Source organism: Lygodium microphyllum, chromosome 14 (genome assembly GCF_053477565.2).
Source record: "Lygodium microphyllum isolate KBCC chromosome 14, Lygodium_microphyllum_v1.1.10, whole genome shotgun sequence".
NCBI classification, from domain to species: Eukaryota; Viridiplantae; Streptophyta; class Polypodiopsida; order Schizaeales; family Lygodiaceae; genus Lygodium; species Lygodium microphyllum.
The window spans coordinates 31,476,471-31,499,772 of NC_141148.1; the positions used below are offsets into that span (position 1 = coordinate 31,476,471).

General features: G+C 42.3%; 1 protein-coding gene and 1 pseudogene across 3 annotated transcripts in view; one reads left to right on the forward strand and one right to left on the reverse strand.

Moving 5' to 3' along the window:
* Positions 1-23,302, reverse strand: part of LOC148025458 (calcium-dependent lipid-binding family protein) — a 222,825-nt gene that overhangs the window by 112,209 nt on the left and 87,314 nt on the right. For all 3 annotated transcript variants that reach the window (XM_087692591.1, XM_087692590.1, XM_087692592.1), the window contains exons 14-17: positions 17,429-17,587; positions 17,200-17,295; positions 16,694-17,051; positions 16,492-16,605 (exon numbers count right to left, since the gene is read on the reverse strand). In XM_087692591.1, the coding sequence (XP_087548717.1) occupies positions 16,492-16,605; positions 16,694-17,051; positions 17,200-17,295; positions 17,429-17,587 (727 nt within the window). The remainder of the gene's footprint in view (positions 1-16,491; positions 16,606-16,693; positions 17,052-17,199; positions 17,296-17,428; positions 17,588-23,302) is intronic.
* LOC148025459 (uncharacterized) lies at positions 10,822-12,452 on the forward strand (annotated as a pseudogene).

A 23,302-nucleotide genomic window follows, 5' to 3' on the forward strand; every position in this document is an offset into this window, starting at 1 on the left:
CCAAAACCGGTGGAGTGGAAATGCTACCTCCCCCTTGAGCATTAGGCAATGCTCCGGACGCCCGCTCTGCTGAACCTGAGTAAGCCGGCTTTAACTGAAAGGCATCGAGATAAAGTTGCAACAACTGAGGATGGTCTGCCAAGTCATCCTCTTCCATCCATTTTGCATCCATTGGTGAATAATTTTGAAACTTCACCAAATATCTTCTGGAAACTTTACCTCTAACCTTCCTTTCCTTATGTGCCAAAATTTGCTCGAGTACCAAAATCTCATCTAGTTCCTCAACCTCTGGCTGAATTTCAGCAGATACATCTTCTGGCACATCACCATGAAAAGGTCTCAACAAACTGACATGAAAGACATTGTGTATCCGCCAATGCGGAGGTAATTTCAGCCGAAATGCAACATCGCTGACCTTTTCCAACACTTGAAAGGGCCCATAGTATCTCATGCTTAACTTCAATACAACCTCTCTCTTCCCTTCAACTTTTTCAGCCTTGCCTTTTCGAAATGCAGCAATACATAATTGCCCTCTGCAAACTGCAAAGCACGTCTATGGCGATCAGCTGCCCGCTTTTGCCTGTCCTGTGATCTCTGAAGTGCATACTTTATCTTTGCATAGGCTGCATCCGAGCTTTCCACAAAGCGATCAACCTCAAAGATCTTATCCTTAGTGTGCAAAATAGGTGGAATCTTCTTGCCACCCTCAATCACCTCAAATGGAGCCTTGCCAGTGGAACTATACACCGTATTATTGTATGCAAACTCAACCAATGGCAAATACTACTCTCACTGTGTCTTGTGGTCTAAAACATAGCACCTCAAAAGATCCAACACTGTGGAATTTGCTTCCTCAAACTGACCATCTATCTGCGGATGGGAGGATGATGAGAATTTCAACGTGATACCCATATTCTCAAACAACCCCTTTCAAAATAGACTAGTTATCCGAGGGTCTCGATCATTGATGATCGACTCAGGCATACCACGATACTTGAAAATGTGCTGCATAAATAATCGTGCCATATGATCGGCCTTTAACTTCTTCCTCACCGGAATGAAATGGGCTTGTTTACTAAACCTGCAAATAATAGTCCATATCCCATCATTCCCTATAGGCGTCCTAGGAAGCTCAAAGATAAAGTCCATAGCAATTCTCTGCCAAGGCCTATCTGGAATAGGCAAGGGCTGCAACAAGCCCGGCATCTTTTGTCTATCATGCTTTACCTTCTGACATATGATGCATGCCCTAACCTACTACTCTACATCATGCCTCAAAGCTGGCCAATAAAAGAAATGCTCCACTGCCTTGACTGTGGCATCAATACCTCTGTGTCCTACATACGGAGGGGCATGACTTTCAATGATCACTCTAGGCCTCAACTGCTTTGTGACACACAGTCGTCCATACATCAACAAAAATCCATCTCTTAGCATAAAATGCTCATACCTTTGGCCATTGCAAAGCTGATCATAAACATTAGCAAAGTCCGAATTTGCAGCATATTGCTCTTTCATGGCATCCAACTCAATATGATAAACCATAGTGACGGCTGAAATTTATGGCTTACATGACAGTGCATCAGCCACAACATTCTTTTTACCATCAATGTGTACAATCTAAAAATGAAACATGGAGAGAAAATTTTCCCATCTCATATGCTTCTCTGACAACTTTATTTGTGTCAGAAAGTACCTCAAAGTCTGATGGTCTATTGCACTATAAAATCAGCTCCCAACATATAATGTTTCCACGTAGACAGTGCATGAATTACAGCCAAGAGCTCTTTCTCATAAACCTGTAAATTCCTCTGTGCACCATGGAGAATTCGGCTCTCATAAGCCACAACTCGGTCATCTTGCATAAGGACAGCCCCAATGCTCTTACCACATGCATCACACAGAACCATAAATAACTTCCTTAGATTAGGCAACACAAGCACAGGATCTGAAGTCATCTTTTCCTTCAACTTTTCAAACGCTGAAATTTCCACTGTTGTCCATCTAAATGGCACATCTTTCTTTTGCAAAGCATGCAATGGAGATGCAATTTCAGCAAACCCGCGCACATACTTCCTATAGTAAGAACATAAACCCAAGAAGCTGCGGATCTCATGAACATTCTTCAAAGCTAGCCATGAACGTATTGCTTCAACCTTAGCAAGGTCCATACGAATACCATCAGCCAATACAATATGCCCAAGAAGTGAATTTTATGCAAAAAGAAATCACTCTTCTTGTCATTGATAACCAGCCTATGCTTAGGTAGCTCATTGAAAACAATGTCCAAGTGCTTTCTATGCTCCATCTCATTCTTTGAATAGACAATCACGTCATCAAAGAAAGTACCCACAAATGCTCTATATGGCCGAAAGATGCGATCCATCATCTGATTAAAAGTGGCAGGAGCATTCATAAGTCCAAAAGGCATGACAAGAAATTCATATAATCCAAAAGATGTCCTAAAAGCTGTCTTAGGCACATCCTCCGGTCTAATGTGTATCTGATGATACCCACTTTTCCAATCTATATGGCTGAATATTGCTGCCCCCTCCAATCTATCCGTAACATCATCGATCCGAGGGATCAGAAAGCGGTTCTTTATTGTGATCTTGTTCAGAGCACGATAGTCAATGCACATACCCCATGAACCATCCTTTTTCTACACCAAAAGCATTGGAGAACAAAAAGGAGATGAGTTGGGCTGAATCAGCCCTTTTTCTAACAGCTCATTTACATGACTCATACTCTCCTCCTGTTGGGTTGCACTGACTCTATAGGGTGGCTTATTAGGAGGGCTACTTCCAAGGATAAGGTCTATGCCATGATCTTCGGGTCTTCCAGGTGGTAGCTGCCTTGGAAGTGATTGAGAGAAGCAATCAGCATACATTTTCAGAAATGACATGCAATCATTCTCTGATTTAGACGAGCCAACTTCATCTCTACTAACATGGCAGCCCATCTAAGTATCAAAGAGGATGAGATGGGAGCCATGGGGAAAGTTGGAATGGCATGTAAGGGTCATGCAGAACCTGTCACACCACTCATTGAAAAGCTTCGGTTGCACATATAGGGATATGTGGACTGCGAAGAGTTTTACGTTGCTCCACTTGAGGGTTGTGATGTGTTGCTTGGTATGCCATGGTGCCACCGTATGCATGCAGTGATTACAACTCAGTAGCATCATCATTGGGCTGATCACTAACAACATCGCGCACCAATCCCACTGATGTTTTGGGCCTTTTACCCTTAGGATCTCCCTGATTTTCTGATTTTACAGCTTGCTGCCTATTGGGACAGTTCTTTGCAATATGACCCTCCTATTCACAAATAAAGCATTTATTTGCAGCCATCAATTCCCTACGTTGTGCCAATGTTTTCGAGCCCTTTCTTTGCTGTTTTGGTCTCTTTTTAGGCTGGTTTTCAAATATGCCCCTTTTCTCAGCCTTTAACAACTTTTTATTCGGCTTCTCTCCGCTCTCTTGGAAGCCCGAATCCTTTCCACGCAGCAAAGCATTGGCTGTAGCAACAGTCTCTATGAGCTGAGACATGCTAGACACGGTGGATTTCATGCAAAAATCCCTGATTCCTTTGGGCAGCCCACATACATATTTTTCCACTTGCTCATGAAGGGATACGGCACGATAAGAAGTGACGGGCAGCAATGCATCCCAAAACTTCTTATTGTATTTCTCTAAATTCTTGCATTCCTTTGCATCAAGCTTGTTCTAAGCTCTCATGATGTCCACCTCAAAGGTACTAGTCAACCAATTCGATGCAAACATTTGCTTAAATTGTACCCATGTTGATGGTGCTCTACCTTGCATCAAGAGCGTGGACCACCACTGCAATGCTTTTCCCTTCAAGAAAGTGGCTGGCTTTAGAATCTTAGAGGATTCGGTAAAGTTTTCCCCTGAATAGGCTGCATCAAACTGCTAAATGAAGGTCAAAGCTTTCAGCCTATCTTGTGCACCACTAAAGGACTCAAACTTCACTGCTTTTCCACCCTCATCATAGTCTTTTGCTTCCCCTTTGGGTGTCAAGTTGTCATACACTAGCTGCTGTAAAAAGGGTGCATTTGTTGTATTTACATCATGACCAAGCCCAAATGAAGCATTTGAATGACCAACAGTCATTCCTTGAGCCCCATAAGCATTCGGGGGTACAGATGCATTGCCAAACATTCCACTTTGTGCCCCAAGCATCAAGCCAATGCTGCCATACATAGGGTTTTGCACATTTCCAGCCATATCCGAATACAATGGGCCTTACACACCATGCATTGGCTGCTGCATACCATAGGGATTTGTGTCATGCATTCCCGTATGCGGCCCTTGGCCAACCATTGCATGAAAAATCGTACTACCACCAAAGTATCCTGGCTGCCCCATCATAGCATACATGCCTGGCTGTCCAAAATCCATTGGATTGGCACTTCCATAATGGCCTTACATTTGCATTCCTTGCCCCATAGGTACCAATTGTTTAGCTTCATTGGCCTCTTTAGGAGCTTCAAGTGAAGGATTTGGCACTACCTTCGGTGCAACTTGCTGTCCCGAAGGTAAAGAAGTTGACTTCTTTTTCTTGCCCTTGCTGTCCTTCTTCAGAGCATTCAAAAATCAGGTGAACTGAGGATCCTTTGCCGATTCAGCAAAGAGATTCACTGCTGTCCTCATCCGATTCTTGAACTGGTCATCAAATTCCTCTTCACTTTGATGGTCATCTACCTCATGACGGCTTCAAGGCCCTGCATCTTGCCCAACAGCAACATTTTCAGCTTGTTGTCCATCATGAGAGCCTTGACCAAGATTAGGCATTGCATTTCCTTCATTCCCATGAGAATGTCCATACTGAGAGGCATCATCACTGCTTGATTCCATCTCACTGTATGAACACATGTTGTTGTAATTTCTCAACTGAGCACAAAAATAAGCACTAGCACAAAGCTTTGGCTTGCAATCAGGTGCCTCGGGCCCACCAAATGAAGAGATTTAATGTATCCCAGCAATGGAACCATGAAACCAGCCTTCCCTCTTGGAATGGGTGGTGATAACCTGATTTAAGAGTTAATCACAACAATAAATAAATGCACATAAAATGAAATACACACTTTACCATAACATTCTTGGACAATAGACACCCTGTTGGCCCCAAAGTTGGTGGTGCCTCTTGCGGTATTTCTTTAGCTCTCATTCAATTGGAAGGAGTACAACTTGAGATTCTTCAATCTCCTCCTGCTAACCAATTGCTCTTGCTGTCATAAATGTCCAGCAAGCCTTTTAGGTCATTTGCCCCTTGTTTCACCCAGGACTTCTCCTCCAATTTGACCCTTGGCTGGCCAAATGCTGCCCCAAATCAATTCGGGATGGGTTGGCTCCTGATATCCCTTGATAATCTTTAATTATCAGCTACTAATTTCAATCCCTTGAGCCTTCAATCTCTGGCACGGATCCCAAGTGGCTGCTAAACCTAATTTCTGCTGTCAATTAGGATTTACTGCAGAAATTACAAATCAGCCCACAAAAAATAGCTGAGATCTCCTCCGAATGGCTGAGAATTACAGAGAATGGCTGAGCATAGGCTGAAGAACATGAGAGAATGCTGTAGAGAGAGAAAATTCTAAGATTTGTCGCGAAGAACTGATCAAAATCAGCAACTGTCTTGCTGTACCAGCCCCAAACGGATGCACCAACAACAATAGGAGCATCAGAGACTGTGATCTTTAGGAGAAAGTGCATCAGCAGCAATAATATGCAATCTCCATCATCAAAATGGTCTCCAATGGCTGGGAATTGGCCCCAAAAGCTGGCAGCAACAGTCCAATACCTCTTTCCAACAGCTCCAATATGAAAAAACGAGATTTCCCTCTCCCTTCAGCCCTATTTAGCCTTTCCCTCACTTGCATGGGAAAGTTTTGCCAAGTGGCAGCTTTCTTTATCCATTTTCAGCAATTTTCAGATATTTAATTAATTTTCAAAATTAATTAATTCGGAAAATTAATTCAACCCTTAATCCATGCCCAACAATTTGACCTTGCCCATCCAAAAATTCATTGGCTAGGCCATTTGCAACCCAAAGTGGTCCCATGCATTAATTGACCCTTGGACAAGCATTAATCCATTAATTAATGCCTAGTCCCTAGTGTCACCACTGACACTTAATGGCCAATTAATGGTCCTAAGGGCAAACTGACACCAAAATTCACCTAGAATCTATTAAGTGTAACTTGTTACAATTTTTGCCTTTGACACCCATCTTTTTCACAAGGTCCTTCAGTCTTCAATTGTGAGAAAGTAGCTTGCACCTCACATATGCAACAATGTGCATCTTTTAATTGCACATTTGATTAATCCTTTAATCAAATGTCAATTAAACATAAGCAAAGCATCAATTTTTCACGTCCTCGTGACACTCAGTGAAATTGTCAAGCCAAAATGCTCTTCAAATGTCTCGTGCAAAAGAAACAACAAGACTAGAGTTGGAGCTAGGCACTCAGTCATATTATCAAGCAAGAGTACTTTTCAAATGCCTTGTGTGGAAGAAGCAACATTGCTTAGTAAAAGTAGTGGTAGAGATATATTATCTATTGTTGGGGTAAGTTAGTAAGAGTGCATGGAAGATGTTTCATGAGAAAGAGCTTCCTATACAAGTCAAATCACCAGATGCTTGGCCTGACTATGGTAGACAACTAAATGATGAGCTAGAGCCTAGGATAACAACCCATGCAGCTCGCACAAGTTCAAAGGCCAACATACCGGTCTTTCTTCACCTCGAAAATGGTTAGCGATGCATTTTATAAATTACAGAATGGAAGGGCCTAGGATGAGGATGGTGTATTGGCAAAACATGTCTCACATGTTTGTGACATACTAGCACACGTACTAGCAGCCTATTTAATAGAGCAATATGTGAAGGTTTCCCAAATGAGCTAGTTGGACAATACTATAATTCCACTCTTTAAGAGTACTCATCCTTTGACCCCTAGCAATTATAGAGCCATCATGATCGGCCTTAAATTTGCCTAGATACGTGGATCTATACCAGAACATGAACTCAATGACTAGGCTAAGATGCAAGGTAGGAGATCACAAGGATAGGCATGTTTTAGACTAGAGTATACCATACTACACCATATCTTCCCATCCAAAGTGCTGATCGAGGAGGATCGAGTTCGAGGGAAGAGGAGTTGTTGCTTCTTTGTGGATTTTTGCAAAACATTTGATACACTGCCTTCTACACGCATATGGGGAGACTACATGACATTAGAGTATCAAAGAGTATACAATGGGTTATCTATGCACACTGTGTGACAATGATAAGCCGTGTATGGGGACCCAGAGGGATTATCAAACAGGATTGACAATACCATAGGAGTGAAACTGGGATGCCTAGTTTCACCTACTTTATTTGGTTTATATATAGATTGTTAGCTTTATTTATCCTCATATGTGAACATACTTTTTTTTTTCCAAATAAAGAATGCTAATTATATTACTTCAGGAAAGAAACCTTTGAATACAAGGAAGTGCTCATGCTCAACAGACTAACTGGAGCTGATGCAGAGTCGCAAATATATCAAATGTACAAGCCTCCCAAGGCAAAAAGCCATGGAGGGGGGGTGTAACGCCATTTAGGCCTGCCTGCCTGCATCTTGAAAAACAAGTCTTAGCCACCACAAGTGCACATGAAAGGCTATCCTTCATATCCTCTAGAAAAGCTAAGCAAAATGAAGGTAATAGAGTAGCTCGTATCATTAATCGAGCCATCGCACAACTATTTATAGCATTAGGATAAAAATGGAGTACTGGGAGGCCGCGCTTCTATGGGGTGGGTTTTGCCTAAGGAGTATCCTAAGTAGTCTAAGATAATTACAAATAGTAATAAAGGTGGGGTCAGGCATGAAGAGAATTCATTGGTGAAGTGGATTAGGGTATCATACAAGTTCTCTGATGTGAAGACAAGGGAATCTTCATATGTAGTACAATGTGGATTATAAATTATAGGGAAATCGTAGCGACAGTGGACACTGGAGTCAAAATCCACTCCCACCCTTCGAGGGTAGGGCATAAAGGTTGGGTCATTCTGCTCAAAGGGAAAACAGAGCTCTTGACAAGCCCTCGAATCGCACTGCACCTGATCCCATTGTCCGCGAAGGGAGTGGATGATGGAGGTCTAGAGCTTTACTAAGGTCATTTGTACTGAAAGTCTCTCTCTGCCAAAAACCTCGTGACACCGCACCTCCCAGTTATGCCATCCAGTAAGCCTCCCCTATGATCTCCCATACTTCAGAGCGGTTTGCTATGGGCTCCAATACCTAGCGGATGGGTAGAGCCTCCAAACCGACCACTGCACATGACCTACCTCGATAATGAATATCGTGTCATGCATCCCGGCCTCATCCAGAAGGTGACGGCCCTCGCTGACTACTTGCCAACAGAAAGCTCCCCAAGAGATGCATCCAAGGCTGGAGCCATGCGGCGAAGGATACTGCATGCTCCTCCCCACACTAGCTGTGCCACCTCACACAACCAAAGGCAGTGTTTTGGGCTTTCCAGAAGCTGCTGCGTGTAGTGCTTACAAACTCCCTCCTGCATCTGGGCAAGCCAACTTCCCACTGCCAAGTCTCCATGTTCCACCAACCATAAGAAATACGATACCCTCCTCAATCTCAAGCTATCCCATAGGCGGCGAAAAAAGGTCCATCAAAAAGGCTCTATGATGCCGTGCTCCGCCCAGTGCTTGCTACGTGACGGCACCCAATCCATATCCTCATGTATCAATATGTGTTTGCCAATCCTGGCAATGTACTCCAGGAGCCTTGGTGGCTTCTTGGTGACTATAGTGGCCGGCCACAGCCACTTTCTTGGATCCCACTCCAGCTCATCAAGCGGCGTGCCCTCCCAGATCCAAAGGCGCCACTCCTTGAACTCCTCCCAGAAGACAAAAGGGTCCAGCCGCCATCTTTTCCCCTGAAGGCCAATCACTCCGATCCTCCTCCATGAAAGAACAGCAATCCCCTCGTCCTGTTGTCCCCTATCAAGAGCTAGACGCCTCCCCTCTTGCACAGTGAAAAAAGTCCTAGGTGGAGTGCCGCCCAATCTACCGCCACCTAGAGGGGAATGCGTGCTGGTGAAAACCTGGCGGCCCATACCTCCCCGGGCTCTATCAGCTCTCATATCGGGGAAGCAAGTGACTCCTAAGGTATTGCTGCATCTATCTCCCTTCTCCTCAGCTCCACTCTTCTCTGACAACCTGATACTCGCTTGAACACCTCGTCCACCAACCTGTACACCTCCTACCATGTCCTGATGGTACGAGCCGGGCCGGCCTCCCACCCAGCCCACTGGATATGGGGTGGCTCACCAATCTGTGCTCCATCCCGATCTTTGACCTGGGGGTTCTAGATCACCGACTGACGGTCTATCTCCTCCTCGTAGCCTGGGGGGACCTAGATTAGGGTCTTATGAAGGCCCTACCACACGCAAGGCAAGCTGCGTAGGACAGGTGATCTGGGCTACCATGAAGATCCATGTGAACACACATTATTGTTTATTAAAGTGTGTGTTTTAGTGTGAACGCATTTTATGCCACTTAGCATTAAATAAGGGTTAAAGGATTAGCTACATATCTTAGTCTATACATCATAGTATCCCGAAACGCCGTTTCGAACTGGAACGGAAATGGCAAACAGCCGTTTCATGATCCTGCTGCCCATTTTGGTGCTGGTTATCCAACGCGCCGATCTTCTTCTTCTTTTCCTCCTCCTTTAATCCATTATCTAGGTCCTAAAGGCTAATCATCATATCATGGTGTCGAACCCATATTGGAGGCACGTCATGACTCACTCCAATCAAGGGATACAAGGGTTCCGACAAATCAAAAAAGTGGCCATGCAACTATTGTAGATTGGAGAGATTGGGAAGTGTAATGCATGTGAAAGACCACTTGGCATGCGTTCCCCACAAAGACATCAAGCCTTGCGCAAATGTGCCGACAAAATGAACAGTAAGTCTCCATCTTTGGCGCCGAAAGCGTATGGGTATTGAGCTAGAAGAGGATGAATCTTCTCATCCAACACCACATCGGGCTAATGAAGCACAAGTGGAGCAAAGAGAGGCTAGTGGACCTAGTGGCACTAGCCAAATTGGAGGTGCCAGTGGCCCATCAAAAAGAAGTGCATTCATATCCGTATCCGGTCCAAGTGCAAAAAGAACCTCGTTGCCATCTTCTAGTGTTGGTGGGCAAAAGGGCTCCTTGCATGGTGCAAATGTCCATGCGGGACTTCAAAAGCAAGCAATTGTGGAGGCAACTAGGAAACTCACACACTTATTTATTCGGTGTGCTATGCCTTTTAATATGGCCACTACACATCAATGGAAGAAGACAATCAGGGCAGTAAGCCGCATAGAGTGTGAGTGGAAAGGCCCATCCGCAAATGCATTACGCATATGAGAGCTTCGAAAGGAGAAAGCATCCATAGAGACTCAATTGGAGCCCTTGAAGGAGACATGGGTGAAATATGGATGCACAATATTATGCGATGGATGGTCAGATATGCACCAAAGGAATGTTTACAATGTTTCGATATCTTTATGTAAAGGCATCATGTTCATTAACACTATCAATGCCTCTATCTCAGGTCTTATCATCACAGGAGCTTTCATTTGGGAGCACATGCGATAGGTCATCATGCACGTAGGAGTCCAAAATGTGGTGCAAGTGGTGACAGATAATGGAAGCAATTGTGTATCTATGGGACGTATGCTTGAGGAGAAGTTTCCTAGCATAGCATAGACTGCATGTGCATCCCATTGCCTTGACTTGCTTATTGAAGATGCTGGGCAAATATCTTGGGTGGATAACATTTTCAATACGGCAACAAGCATGGTAAGACTTGTGAAGAAGAGGCCATCCATCACAAGCATGTTTCGAGCCAATAGCATACTTGAGCTATTAAAGCCCTCCGCCACTAGATCTGCTTATATGTTTATTGTATTGGAAAGATTGATACGGGTCCATCCAAATTTGATATGGACCATTGCATGGCAAGAATGGCTCACATGGAGTGAGAGAGAGTCTCCAAAAGCTCTTGCTTTTAGGCGTAATATTTTAAATGAGAGTTGGTGGGTTGAGGCAAAGGCATTGGTGAAAAGTCTCACTCCTATTTACATTGTATTGCGCATCACTGATATGGAGGGGAGTACTTTGGGGGTTCTATATCAGTATATAGATAAAATTGGCAAGGCCATGCTTCGCAATAGCTTTTTGCCCCAAGATAAGTAAGTTTTTGTTTAACTTTTACACATGTAATTATTTGGTATTAATGACTCTTTGATGATTGATTATTATTCTAACTTCTAAGTTTTTAACTTATTTTATCTATAGGGTCGATGAGATTTGTAGACTGTGGAATGCACGATGGGATTGGTTCCATAAACCAATCCATGTTGTCGCACATATCTTGCATCCCCTTTGGAGTAACAAGAAACAGTACACTAGCGAGGAGTTAGAGGAGAGCTTCATGGAGTACATGAGACGCCTCACAGGGGATGATATAGATATGATGAGAAGAGTAGAGGATGATTTGCTAGCATTCCGCAATCATTCTCTTTATTTTGGCCGACCCACAGCTAGGCTTCAAGAGATACAACTTTAGCCTATCTCTTAGTGGGAGAAATACAGCAATTATGCTCCTACTTTGGTATGTGACTGATGACTCTTATATTTTGAATCTTGATTATCTAATGCATTATGCAACCTAGGTAACAAGTTCTATAATCTATTGCCCACTCAAATGTTGATTTTGCAGCTTGCATATTAACAATTACCAATTACTTAACCTCAATCTCTTAAATTTGAATAGAAAAGCATTGTCATTCGGGTCCTCCCGCAAGATTGTAGTTCAAGGCCTGTTAAGAGGAACTGGAGCACATGGGCCCTCTTCCATACCAAAAAGAGAAACAAACTCACAACTGCCTAGCTGGAGCGTTTAGTGTTTTGCCATTGCAATCTCCAACTTCTTGAGAGGACCGCTCTGTCCCTTGAGCCTTCACAAGTAAATAGGTAATGATTAGTATTATGTACAATTAACTTTTTAACCTTGAGTCCTTGATACTTGACATTGCTAATTTGCTTGAAAGTTGGATTATAGATCGTGATATGTATGAACATTGATCATATTGAATATCCTCTCATATGATATATCTTTGTCTCGTTCACCTTTATAGGTGAATGTTGACAAGATTGATATAGAGAAGGTGCGTGACATTCCACAGATACCACAAAAAGAGTAGGATATCTACTCCATGCTCTATGAAGAGCTATCAGCACAAGTGCATGAGACTCGTACACAAAGGAGGGTTAGAGTGAGAGCCACACGTGATCGTGCATCACAGGCAGAGTCAAAGCCAGAGTCTGAGGATGAGATTGAGGGTGCTTCATTAACTTCTTGATCAGGGTCCTCGGAGTCAGACGAGGAGACAGTGCACAGATCCTCAGAGTCCGGATGAGTCATGAGTCATGATTCATAATATACACGAGTCAGTTTAGCAGTCCAGAGTCCAGACTAGAGTGGCCAGTTGTTCATTGATGTTAATACTTGTAGCCTCACTAGACTTTGGAGTTTTGACAGATTATTCACATGACATAGTTACATGTATCATTGTATCTTGATCCCACTTACTCTGCATCTTGATACTTGTTCCATTGTTCTTGATGTCAATCTTCCATGCTCTTTAGATCATAGATTATTCATGAGTCATAAATTCTAATTCATTTTGTTACCTTAAGTTTTGAAAATCGAGTCTTAATTGTGTTAAGTTGTCTTAATTTTCAACCATTGAGTCCTCAATCTTGACTCCTCAATCTTCACTCGTGACTCGTGACTCGTGACTAGTGAAATGTATAATGAATCATGATTTCAATCATATGACATAAAGACTCAAAGTTTTGTGTGAAATTTAAATACATGTTGTTGTAGGCATTGATATATTTACATACCCACATAATACTTTCTTTCTTTTTTTGGTACAATCTGAAACGCCGTTTCCAAAATTTGGCCAAAACTCCGAAACTCCGGCTTTTCCCGTTTCTGTTTCTCCCGTTTCTGAAACTCCCCCGTACTATGCTATACATCCATGCCCTATCACTTGTACTTGCATCTCTCTCTCTCTCTCTCTCTCTCTCTCTCTCTCTCTCTCTCTCTCTCTCTCTCTCTCTCTCTCTCTCTCTAGCACACCATTATGATGGTTGGGAACACATGGAAAGACCGCTGGTCATGATGATAGCACGTAGGATAAGTACAAAAGCCTCGATACCACAAGAGATCATCCGGGCAAAATTAGGCGCTTCACCCTTCATAATTGAGGCATTTCTCCAAGCAATTGCTTTCCTCCAGACGATATGGCAACTCCCTAAAGACTGATATCCTAGACTAGTGCTGGAGTCTTCAAGACAGCTTGCAACTGAGGGAGATAGACAATGTTGATATACACATATGAGCACATTGCTGAATTTACATGGCATGAGTACATATAAACTACCACCGTTTGATTACAGCCACGACTGCCCTACTTTGAGCCTCACTCGTGCAGAGTTGAATAGTGTGATCATGGCAAACATCACTAAAGTGGAGACAGAAAGGACTTGGTCCAAGCCCCCTTTCCCATTAGGCACAAAAACGGCACAATACCAATGTCACGTCTTGCAGCTTTCTCATGACGGCTTCATAGTGAGGCCGAGATACATGGATGCTCAATTTTCCCACGGACTCCGAGTTGCTATTGGTCAGATCCGCACCTCATCACATCAACTGATGATTGAGACAGGTCGATGGAGCCATATTGCAGCCAGTGAGAGGATATACCAACTTTGTGGATGGGAGCCAAAGACTAAGGAGCACTACATTTGTAGATGTACTGTATAATATGATATCCGAGGCCACTATCATTGCCTCTTTATGGAGGGCATTGGACCACTAAGACGAGTGATGGACTATGAGGACCAAAGATGTTTGGGCCTTTTCTTGCTAGAGCTCCAATGACGCAGAGCATTATTGTTATGGGATAGGAGGCGACCCCAAAATCATCCACCCTCCAGAGAGCAGTTACAAGCAAGTCACTGCATCAATTTGCCTATGTAACGAGCAATCGTGGTGCGAATGTGGCGCATAAGGGCATGCCTATGTTGCCGAGATACAGCATCAGCAGGCATCACAATTGACAAAGCTACAATGCTACGCAGAGCACAACACCATAGAGTACCTACTCGGCAACATAGGCATGCCCTTATGCGCCACATTCGCACCACGATTGCTCGTTACATAGGCAAATTGATGCAGTGACTTAGTCAGAGCTAGCTTGTAGAGTCTTGGTGAATTACATAGACTCAGGGGGAGATACCCTACACTCTTGATCTTTTTAAACTTAGTTTTTTCCAACTTTTTCAGTTTCCATACTTCTCATTCCAATATACCATGTAAACCTACACATAAATTTTCTCTTCTTATCTGATGAGAGATGATGATACCAGTTGTATTGGTTATGGTCTCATAGGCCACTCTGGCCTTTTAGAGATGTTAATCTCTCTCTCTCTCTCTCTCTCTCTCTCTCTCTCTCTCTCTCTCTCTCTCTCTCTCTCTCTCTCTCTCTCTCTCTCTCTCTCTCTCTCTCTCTCTCTCTCTCTCTCTATATATATATATATATATATATATATATATATATATATATATATATATATATATATATATATATATATATATATATATATATATATATGGACCTCCATCCGCCATAGCCTGTTGGTCACACGTGAGATCCATACCCAACATACATGAGGTGTGTAATTACATTGACAAAGGAGGTGGAGCTTGAGCCAACCTAGCAAGGGTGTTGATGCTAATATTATGATGTGTAGATGATATTATTCTCATTTTGGATTCACCAGAGGGATTACAATGCCACAAAGATGCTTTACTTATGCCCTTTTGTAGAGAAAGAGACCTCACAGTGAGCCTTGGGAAGACCAAAACCATACTCTTCAACACTTTAGTAGCATGGGTAACTATATTAGTTCATGTTCGGAGGAGACAGTGTGAAGCATGTGAAGGAATATATTTATTTGGGAGTTATCTTCTTTGGCTCGTGATATTCATTGAGAGGGGCAGCAAAGGCTTGCTTGGCATGAGGCTATGGATCACTAGGGGTACTTGAGAGTCAATGTATTCACATACAGTTCTGAGAGTCTCGCACCAAACTATGGTTGTTTGACACCCTAGTCACACCTACATTACTACATTGAGCAGAGATTTGGAGGTGCAACTTAACATAGGCATCAAAGCCCACTCATTGATCATATCGGAAACGAGAGAAATTACTATGATAGTTGGGATACCATGGAGAGGCCATTGATCATGATGATAGCAGGTATCATTGGGAGTAAGTCCTCCACCCTACACCCCATCCTCAGAGCACAGCTAGGGGTAGTGTCTATAGTAACAGAGAGCAATGACTTTTAGGCATAGAATATGGGAGCGACTTCACAAATATTGTCGATTGATGCTGAGCTCATCTATACAGCTAGCAATACAGGGTGAGGAGTATCGGTTTTCACGAATGACTATTTGGATGAGGGTACATGATTTAACTGCCTCCCACCTTTTGACTATAGTCTTGATTGCCCTATCTTGTGTGTTTCCTTATTATTCAATAAAATAACTCATCTCTTTACAAATAAAGAGTAAAAAGAAAGGTAAAATCATCCTTTCTTCATGGTTGATCAACATTGGCTTCCTTTGGATCTCAAAGTGGGACAAGAATTTCGAAAAGAGATGTAGTAATGAATCTATAAGTCTATTGTCCTATAAAACAGCAGTGAAAGAAGAGGAACCACCTTATGCTAAGCTGGTCCCAAGCGTCAAGAAAAAAGCATCAAGTATCGATTGGATCTCATCCGTAAAACTCATACTAGAATCTTGGTTGTGAGATCATACTAGCTACCATCAAAGTGTGTTGATCAGGGACCAGCTATCATTTAGGACTAAAACTATAGAAAATTTGCATGCCTGAGATATTTTGATGATCGAGAGAAGCACAACTCGCCATGTCAAAACAAACAATGCGGACACGGATCCACAGAGAGGTTGGACTGTGCTGGCAAACTCCAACACAGCCAACTGCACAGGGCTCACTATAGCAAACTGGGCATTCTCTGCAAGTTTTTGGCTACCTGGAGTTCTTTCCACAAAGAAGCAGTTGGAGAGGGTGTTATGTGTAGCTTGATACACTTCAGTAATCCTCCCCTAATTTAGGCTGGCCTCTGAGCTTTCCTACCCTAGAGACGCGAAAAGTTTACTCTCAAAGTCCTTTCTCCTAATTTCGTTCTAGGCTTTAATATCACACATATCTTAGTTTTCTTTCTTGTTTCTTTCTGTTGTTGAACAATCACAGTTTGCTTGTATTACATAACAAGGTAAGATTGTTGCAGTTTGCTTACAGTAACATAGCAAGGTAATATTGTTGCTGCAACTTTCCAATCCAATTTAGAATCCAGAGGGCGTTTAAAATAATCTGCTGTAAGTGCTTGCTTATTGTCTTCGCCAATTGCACTCTGCAAAAACCTCATCCAGTGAACGTCAGGATTTTTAAAGATAAACATAAAAATCAAAAACAAACATTCAAATGCTTGTGAGCCTTACCTTGATAATAGAGCCTTCTGGAGCAGAAAGGCCGTATGACAAAAGCTTTATGTGACACTCAAGTGTCTTTGGATACATGAGAATCCCTATATTCAGAGCCATAAAGTTCCCACACAGGATTTCTGTCTTCTCATGGTCAAGGATGCGCACAGAACTCTCCCTGATTGTGGCATCAATGGACATTTGTAACATGTTGGGAGCTTCTTCCGCAGGCACAAGAGAGAACTCTTCACCTGGTCGATAGTTCAGAAACTCGTTTAGTTTGTTCCACTCTTCTTTTGTTAAGTCACCAGGTCCAACTTGATCCTGGCTGCTCTCCTCTACTTTCGAACCCGACACATTGTCACTTGCAGCTTTCCTACAGAAAAACAGAAATGAGCTATGTTGTGGTGCCATCAGGCTACCTTGGCAGCAACAGTTCACAAGCTTTATCAGTCAGAAACTGAGAACCACCCTAAATTTAGTTAACCTACATTTAATATCATTAACCCTGCTGGTAACCTTACCATCCAAAGCCCCACCATCTGCGTTTCTTCAGTTTCTCCTGCTCTAAAGTTGCTTCTTTTGATTTTAAACTTTCAACTTTCGCGTGTGCCAGCAACCTGTGTTATCAAGAGCCATAACCAGCTGAGCTTTAGCATGACCGTAACATGGAAAATTCAGAAAAGATAGAAAAATGATCTAGGGCAGCCATAATCTAACAATGTGACAATCCAATAAACACGCAGCAAGTACCTCCACAAAAGTAAAACCTCAATATCAACCTCCTCTTCCACCCTGCGTATCTCCACCATATCTGTGCTGGATTTGTGAAGCAAATGATCTGCATAAAGCTGCACATATTTTCTTCTCAAAGAACAAAAATGATTGATTCTTCCCCAAGAAAGATGTGCCCTGCAAAATGCCAATCATCATTGTTATTATAAATTCTTTCAACTCAAAGTAGTTGCCATCATTTCTCTATTTTTCAATCAATTTGACAATACACAAGAATCTTCAATAGCCTGAGGCTCCTTTCTGCTCAAGACTATCTACCATGTAGAGCACGTTTCAAGGTAACAACTACAACAGAAACTCATAATGTTAAGAGACAACCATTGAAACTTCAAGATAAATTTGTAGACTACACCCAGAAGTTCGGTCATATCACAACCATCAAAGCCAACATGCAGATGATGCACTAGAAACACATTGACCAAAAGATAACTCTTGCCACCACCTTCAGTCTGAACGACACAGAGTCACTGCATCTTGCCTTGCCCTAGGGCCAAGGGGCTATGGAGGAAAGCCCTTCCATGATTACCTAGGGACAATCACTTCGGTTCTTGGGCCTGTTGATATCTGGGGAAGCAAGTCCTTTCCGATTTCAGGTCAGCACTTGAGCATGATTAACATGACATTTTTTCTGCAGACAGAGTTGACTGAGGGATATTGTCCCTTGGTTCATTTGGTGTGCAGAATGTAGTCATGCCATTGATCTATAGGACATATCCACTACATGGAATTTGTCTACAATTTGTTCATACGCTTCAAGAGTGCTGGCAGAGAGAGCATGGTGATTTTTAGAACATGAGGAGGAGGAGGAGAAAGAAGAGAGATGCTTTCATTCATATTGGAATTCTGGCCCCTGTTTGTGGAGCTGCATATGGATTGGATTCACAAATCAGTTGATTACCCTTGTATCTCTTATATCTCTGAAGTATCATACCTAGGTCTCATATAGGGCAACGTTGGTATGTATAGGTGTCCCTAATATAAGGACAATGCCATCTCCATTGTCCATGTTGGAACCATGTATTACCAAACCAGGCAATCCCTATATAATGGTGATCAAACAAACACACACACACAATTACATACTTCAGCACACAAGCTAGAGTGTGTCACACACTGCTCCAAAATAACCCATGAACCCTCCTTCAGCGCAAAGGGGGTGAGACCCTCACAACAAAAAGTGACAACCTTTCACCTCATCCCTCCTGTCTTGGAGCAGGTTTAACCATTCCACCTTCTTGTGCAATGGTGTCCCCTCCTTACAAGAGAGATCAAGGTAAGCGGCTAAACTGATCACCTTGCTAACTCTGAGCTCGGATGAGTTAAAATATAAAGAGTAGAAAGTAAGATGGAAAATATTACAATGTTTTGTAAACTACTGGGCAGAGGACCCAAGTCAACAAAAAAAACGAATACAAGATGTGGATTGGGTTTAAAAAGGCCCAACCAAAGTCTGTCTCTTCAAGACCAGACATGAGCAACAGTGGCAACTACACATTCAATCTCTGCCTCTTCCCATCAAGCATGATATTTCTGTCGTTTGTCTAGCTTTTTAAAGTATTAGGGTTCCTCTTGTCTGGTGCAGCCTTACTAGAGAAGAGAAAGTTCAATTAATAAATCCTCTTGGGACAAAGTATCCCAAGGCAAAATATGAGGTACATAAAGAAGTCTTGTAATGCCCTTCCATTGAAACCAACCTTCATTGCTGAGAAGGAGGTGAACCCCTGATTTAGAAGTAATTACAACAAGCAAATTTCACATAAATAAATGAATTCAGCACTTTACCAAACAAGAGATCAGATCCAACACCAATTGGCCACAAACTCTAGCACCCGTTGTGGTATTTAAGCTTTATTCCAAAACATGATGAGTACAAAAGAGAAAGGACAAAGCTCTGAAATTTGGAGATCACACTGGAAACTTGAAATCCCTCCAAGTTCCTTCAACTAAAATCTCCCCCAATTCTAGCAAATCACACCAAAATCTCTAACAATTTTGGAACAATTTTCTGTCTACAGCAACCAGAACATCAGGTCCACAATTGAGACTCCAACTGACATGCAGCAGAGAGGGAAGCAGTGGGAGAAAGAGGATTTAAAGTTTGCAGACCAGAATCAGTACCCAGCAACAGTCGCCAGTCCAGAATGATGCCCAGAATCAGGTTGCTTCTCCAGAATGATGCACTTAATCAGCTCGCCTGCCCCAGAATGACCTTTAGCTGCAGTCATCTGCTGCCAACTGCCCTCTCCTGCATCCCCCAGCCCTACATGGTACTACTGGAGCCTGATTGTCATCATGTGGCAAATCATCCCCTAACCCTTGGCAGACCTGCCCATGCAAACTCAAGCCCACAACTGAATTTCCAGCCAATCATAATTCAGAAAAATCAAAAATCAACTGGCTAGTCTCAATTTTAGATTCCTAACCTCTATGAGGTGAAAGTGTTTGCAACTTTCCATAAAGCTTAGTCCAGGACATGAAATGATTTAATTCCCTAACCCCTTTGACAACTAAAAGACATTCCCAAGGGGATATTCCATGTGAACACACCTATCAGAGGTAGCATTCCTCTAAGATATAGCTCGGTCCCAAAAAGATATACCATGCAACAATGCGGAACTGATCAACATCTCAAATAGCCCAAAACTTCATCTGCCACTTTTGGAATTGGATGTAGGCACCATGCCTCTCTTGCCCTCCTACTCTCTTCAAGTTTCTGCTCCACCGCCCTCTGCTTGGAGAATCGACACCTTGCAAAAGTAATCCCTCGATTAAAAAATATGATGTGACCACCGGCAGGAGTTGGAGCTCGTTGCTCAAGGCAAGAAGGTAGAGCTAGGACTGCAAGAAAGGGAACAAGGCTGTAGGGGCTCATGCCTCAAGGCAATAGGGTGGACCTCATCGCTCGAGGCAAGAAAGTAGAGCTAGGACTACGAGAAAGGGAGCAATGGTGTAGGGGTAGGGAGCACTAAACAACAAGACAAGGTGATAATAAGGTGTCCTGGCAACAGAAACAGCTATCGATAGTAGCAGCATTGATGAACATGAGGGGTTCAATCATAGCAAAGCAACATCAATGAACCTACTCACATACAAATGTCAAAACCAAGGAAATATGAGGAGACTACCTGAAACCGGTCTGTGACTCACATAAAGCAGTAGTTCCTTCAATTAACACCTGGTCTTTTCACACACACACACAAATAGAAACCTCACTCCCTCGCTCAACACCAGATTGGCCCCGAAAACCGGCGCCCCTCTCAGTGTTTCTTTATCAATTAAAAGATGGAAAATTACAAAAAAAGAAACGTTCCAAAATACATAACCTGTGAACAGTTGGTTTTCATCTTTTCTGAGTAAATCCCAGCTGCACAAGGACAGTACAGCATGACCAAATCAACATCCCTTTTAGGAAATCCTTTTCTATAACCAGACTTCAATGATTCATGTGCAGAATTGCGTCTGCAAATCTCTGAATTCACTGTTCTTACTGTTCAGCATGTCCAGAACAACATCCCTCTAAGGAAAGCATTTTTTGTGACCAAAACTCAATGATTCGTGTGCAGAATTGCAGTCTGCAGATCTCTAAATTCACTGTTCTTACTGTCCAGATATCTGAATTCAATGTTCTTACTGTCCAGCATATCTAAAACAACATCTTACTGTCCAGCATGTCCAAAACAACATCCCTTTTAGGAAATCATTTTCTATGACCAAAACTCAATGATTCGTGTGTAGAATTGCAGTCTACATACCTTTGAATTCACTATTCTTACTGTCTAGATCTCTGGATTGTTCTTACTGTCCAGCATGTTCAGAACAACATCCCTTTTAGGAAAGCATCATTCCAACATTAAAACAGTCCCACAAACAGCACTAAATCCGAGCTGAAAAACCCTTCGATGGAATCAGCCCATCATACAGAGCATTTCCACTGAGAATAGAGAGAGAGTTGACTAGAGGGAGCGAGCTCTACCTCTGTACAAGAGTCAGAGACAAAGAAGTACTCTCCATAGCTGATGAAACTGCAGCAATTTGCCCTCAACTCCTCAAAACTTCATTCTTAGAGGTGCCCCTCATGCCTATTACGTTTCTTTTAATGCTCTCTCTCTCTCTCTCTCTTTTGGGAATTTGTGCCACATGGCATACATGTAACAATTTTTCTGTTTAAACCTTCCGGTCTAAAATTCTCCATGATCGGTGCAAAATTTGACCTCGGCACAGACTAGAGAATTAATCCTCGTGCAAAAACGAAGATAATGACGCGAACAAATTCTGGGGTCCAAAAATAGTAACTACCTAAATCTTAGGGATGGTGACCCTTGCATTCCTCAAGTTGTTCTAAGCAACTTTTATCATTGCAACCACATCAAAAACTGTAATGTGGCTCAATTACAGTGACTTTTATTTCGTGATCATTCTCACATGTGCATCTTCTGCAGGGTTCACAAAAAGACGGGTTCGCTTCAACCTAGAACTTGTTCACCTTGACAAAAATCCTTCTCAATTCTTTGGAAGAAGGAAATAAATCCTCTTCAAATTTCTCAAAATATAGTTATATTTGTTAAATATATGTATAAGATAACGTCTCACTGGGGGATACTTCCTTCTCAGATGATGATAAAAAGGATTTACTTCCTCTTCCTCAAAAAAAAATTCCCGAACCCTGATCTTCTTTCTTGGCTAGGCTTATTATCTTGCACCATCTCCAATGGCTAAGCACACAGTCCCAAACCACTGGCATTCTATTCTTCACTGCCCATTCAATATGGAACTGGTCCTAAGGCTCAGACAAACCATTAGCCCAATTTGTCCCAATGGCTACCTCTTCTGGCCATGCAAAGATCTTGGCTTAATTCAAGAGAACTCTAGGGGTAAAAAGCAACAGCAACTAAAGAAAAGAAAAATAAAATATTTATATAAGTAAATAAGGAAAGCAACTGCAAAAAGTATCACCACCTGGTGACACTAGCAATAGGTGGAACAAGAGGACATGAACATACAATGGTGCTCCAGTGTAAACGCCAATGACCAGTTCAATAATATTTTTTAATATGGCTTTGAGAGCATCTTTTAGCACTCCACCTTGATAAATTGGTCACTATGCATTTCTCTCATGCAACAAGTGTCTTCGCACTATTCAATAGGGTTGTATGGCCCTATGGTTGATTGGTAATGATAAGCTTGGTATAACAGGCAGCTCATTGGCACAATTGTGGGTAGGTGGCCCAATAAGACTAATGCATTCTCCAAAGTGTCCTCTCTCAAACCATGCACTTGTGGAACCTGCTTCGATCCAAGTGCAATGTCCGCCCTCAAACTATTAATCTTGTAATCGTGAGATCTAAAAACCAAGCAATACAACCTCAATATTTTCCAAAAAATCATCACAAATTGAGCATTGCCATTGCAACTATATTCTAGAAGACAGAAATTTTGTAGTAGCCAACTGCTCTTTGAGCATTGCCATTGCAACTATATTCTAGAAGACACCCTCAAAGTAGTATTACCACACCATCTTTGCATTCTAGACCTCCAAGTTATGACTTTCATTAACTAAAGCCCTATGCAGCTCTCATGCTCCTCAAATTTGCTCCAATCTATCCCTAAAAGCCAAGCAACTTTCTTAGAAGAAAAAACAACACTACATAAAAGGGAAATGTTTTAAACATGGACAAATGGGCCCCATAGCCAAGCATTGTTCAAACAAGGCACAAAACAAGATTTCTGATAATAAATCCCAGTCATCAGTTACAACCAATGCCATCAATAGCATGATGGCAAACACGTATCATACCACAAATATGCAAACTATTGAGAAAAGAAGGAAATTTT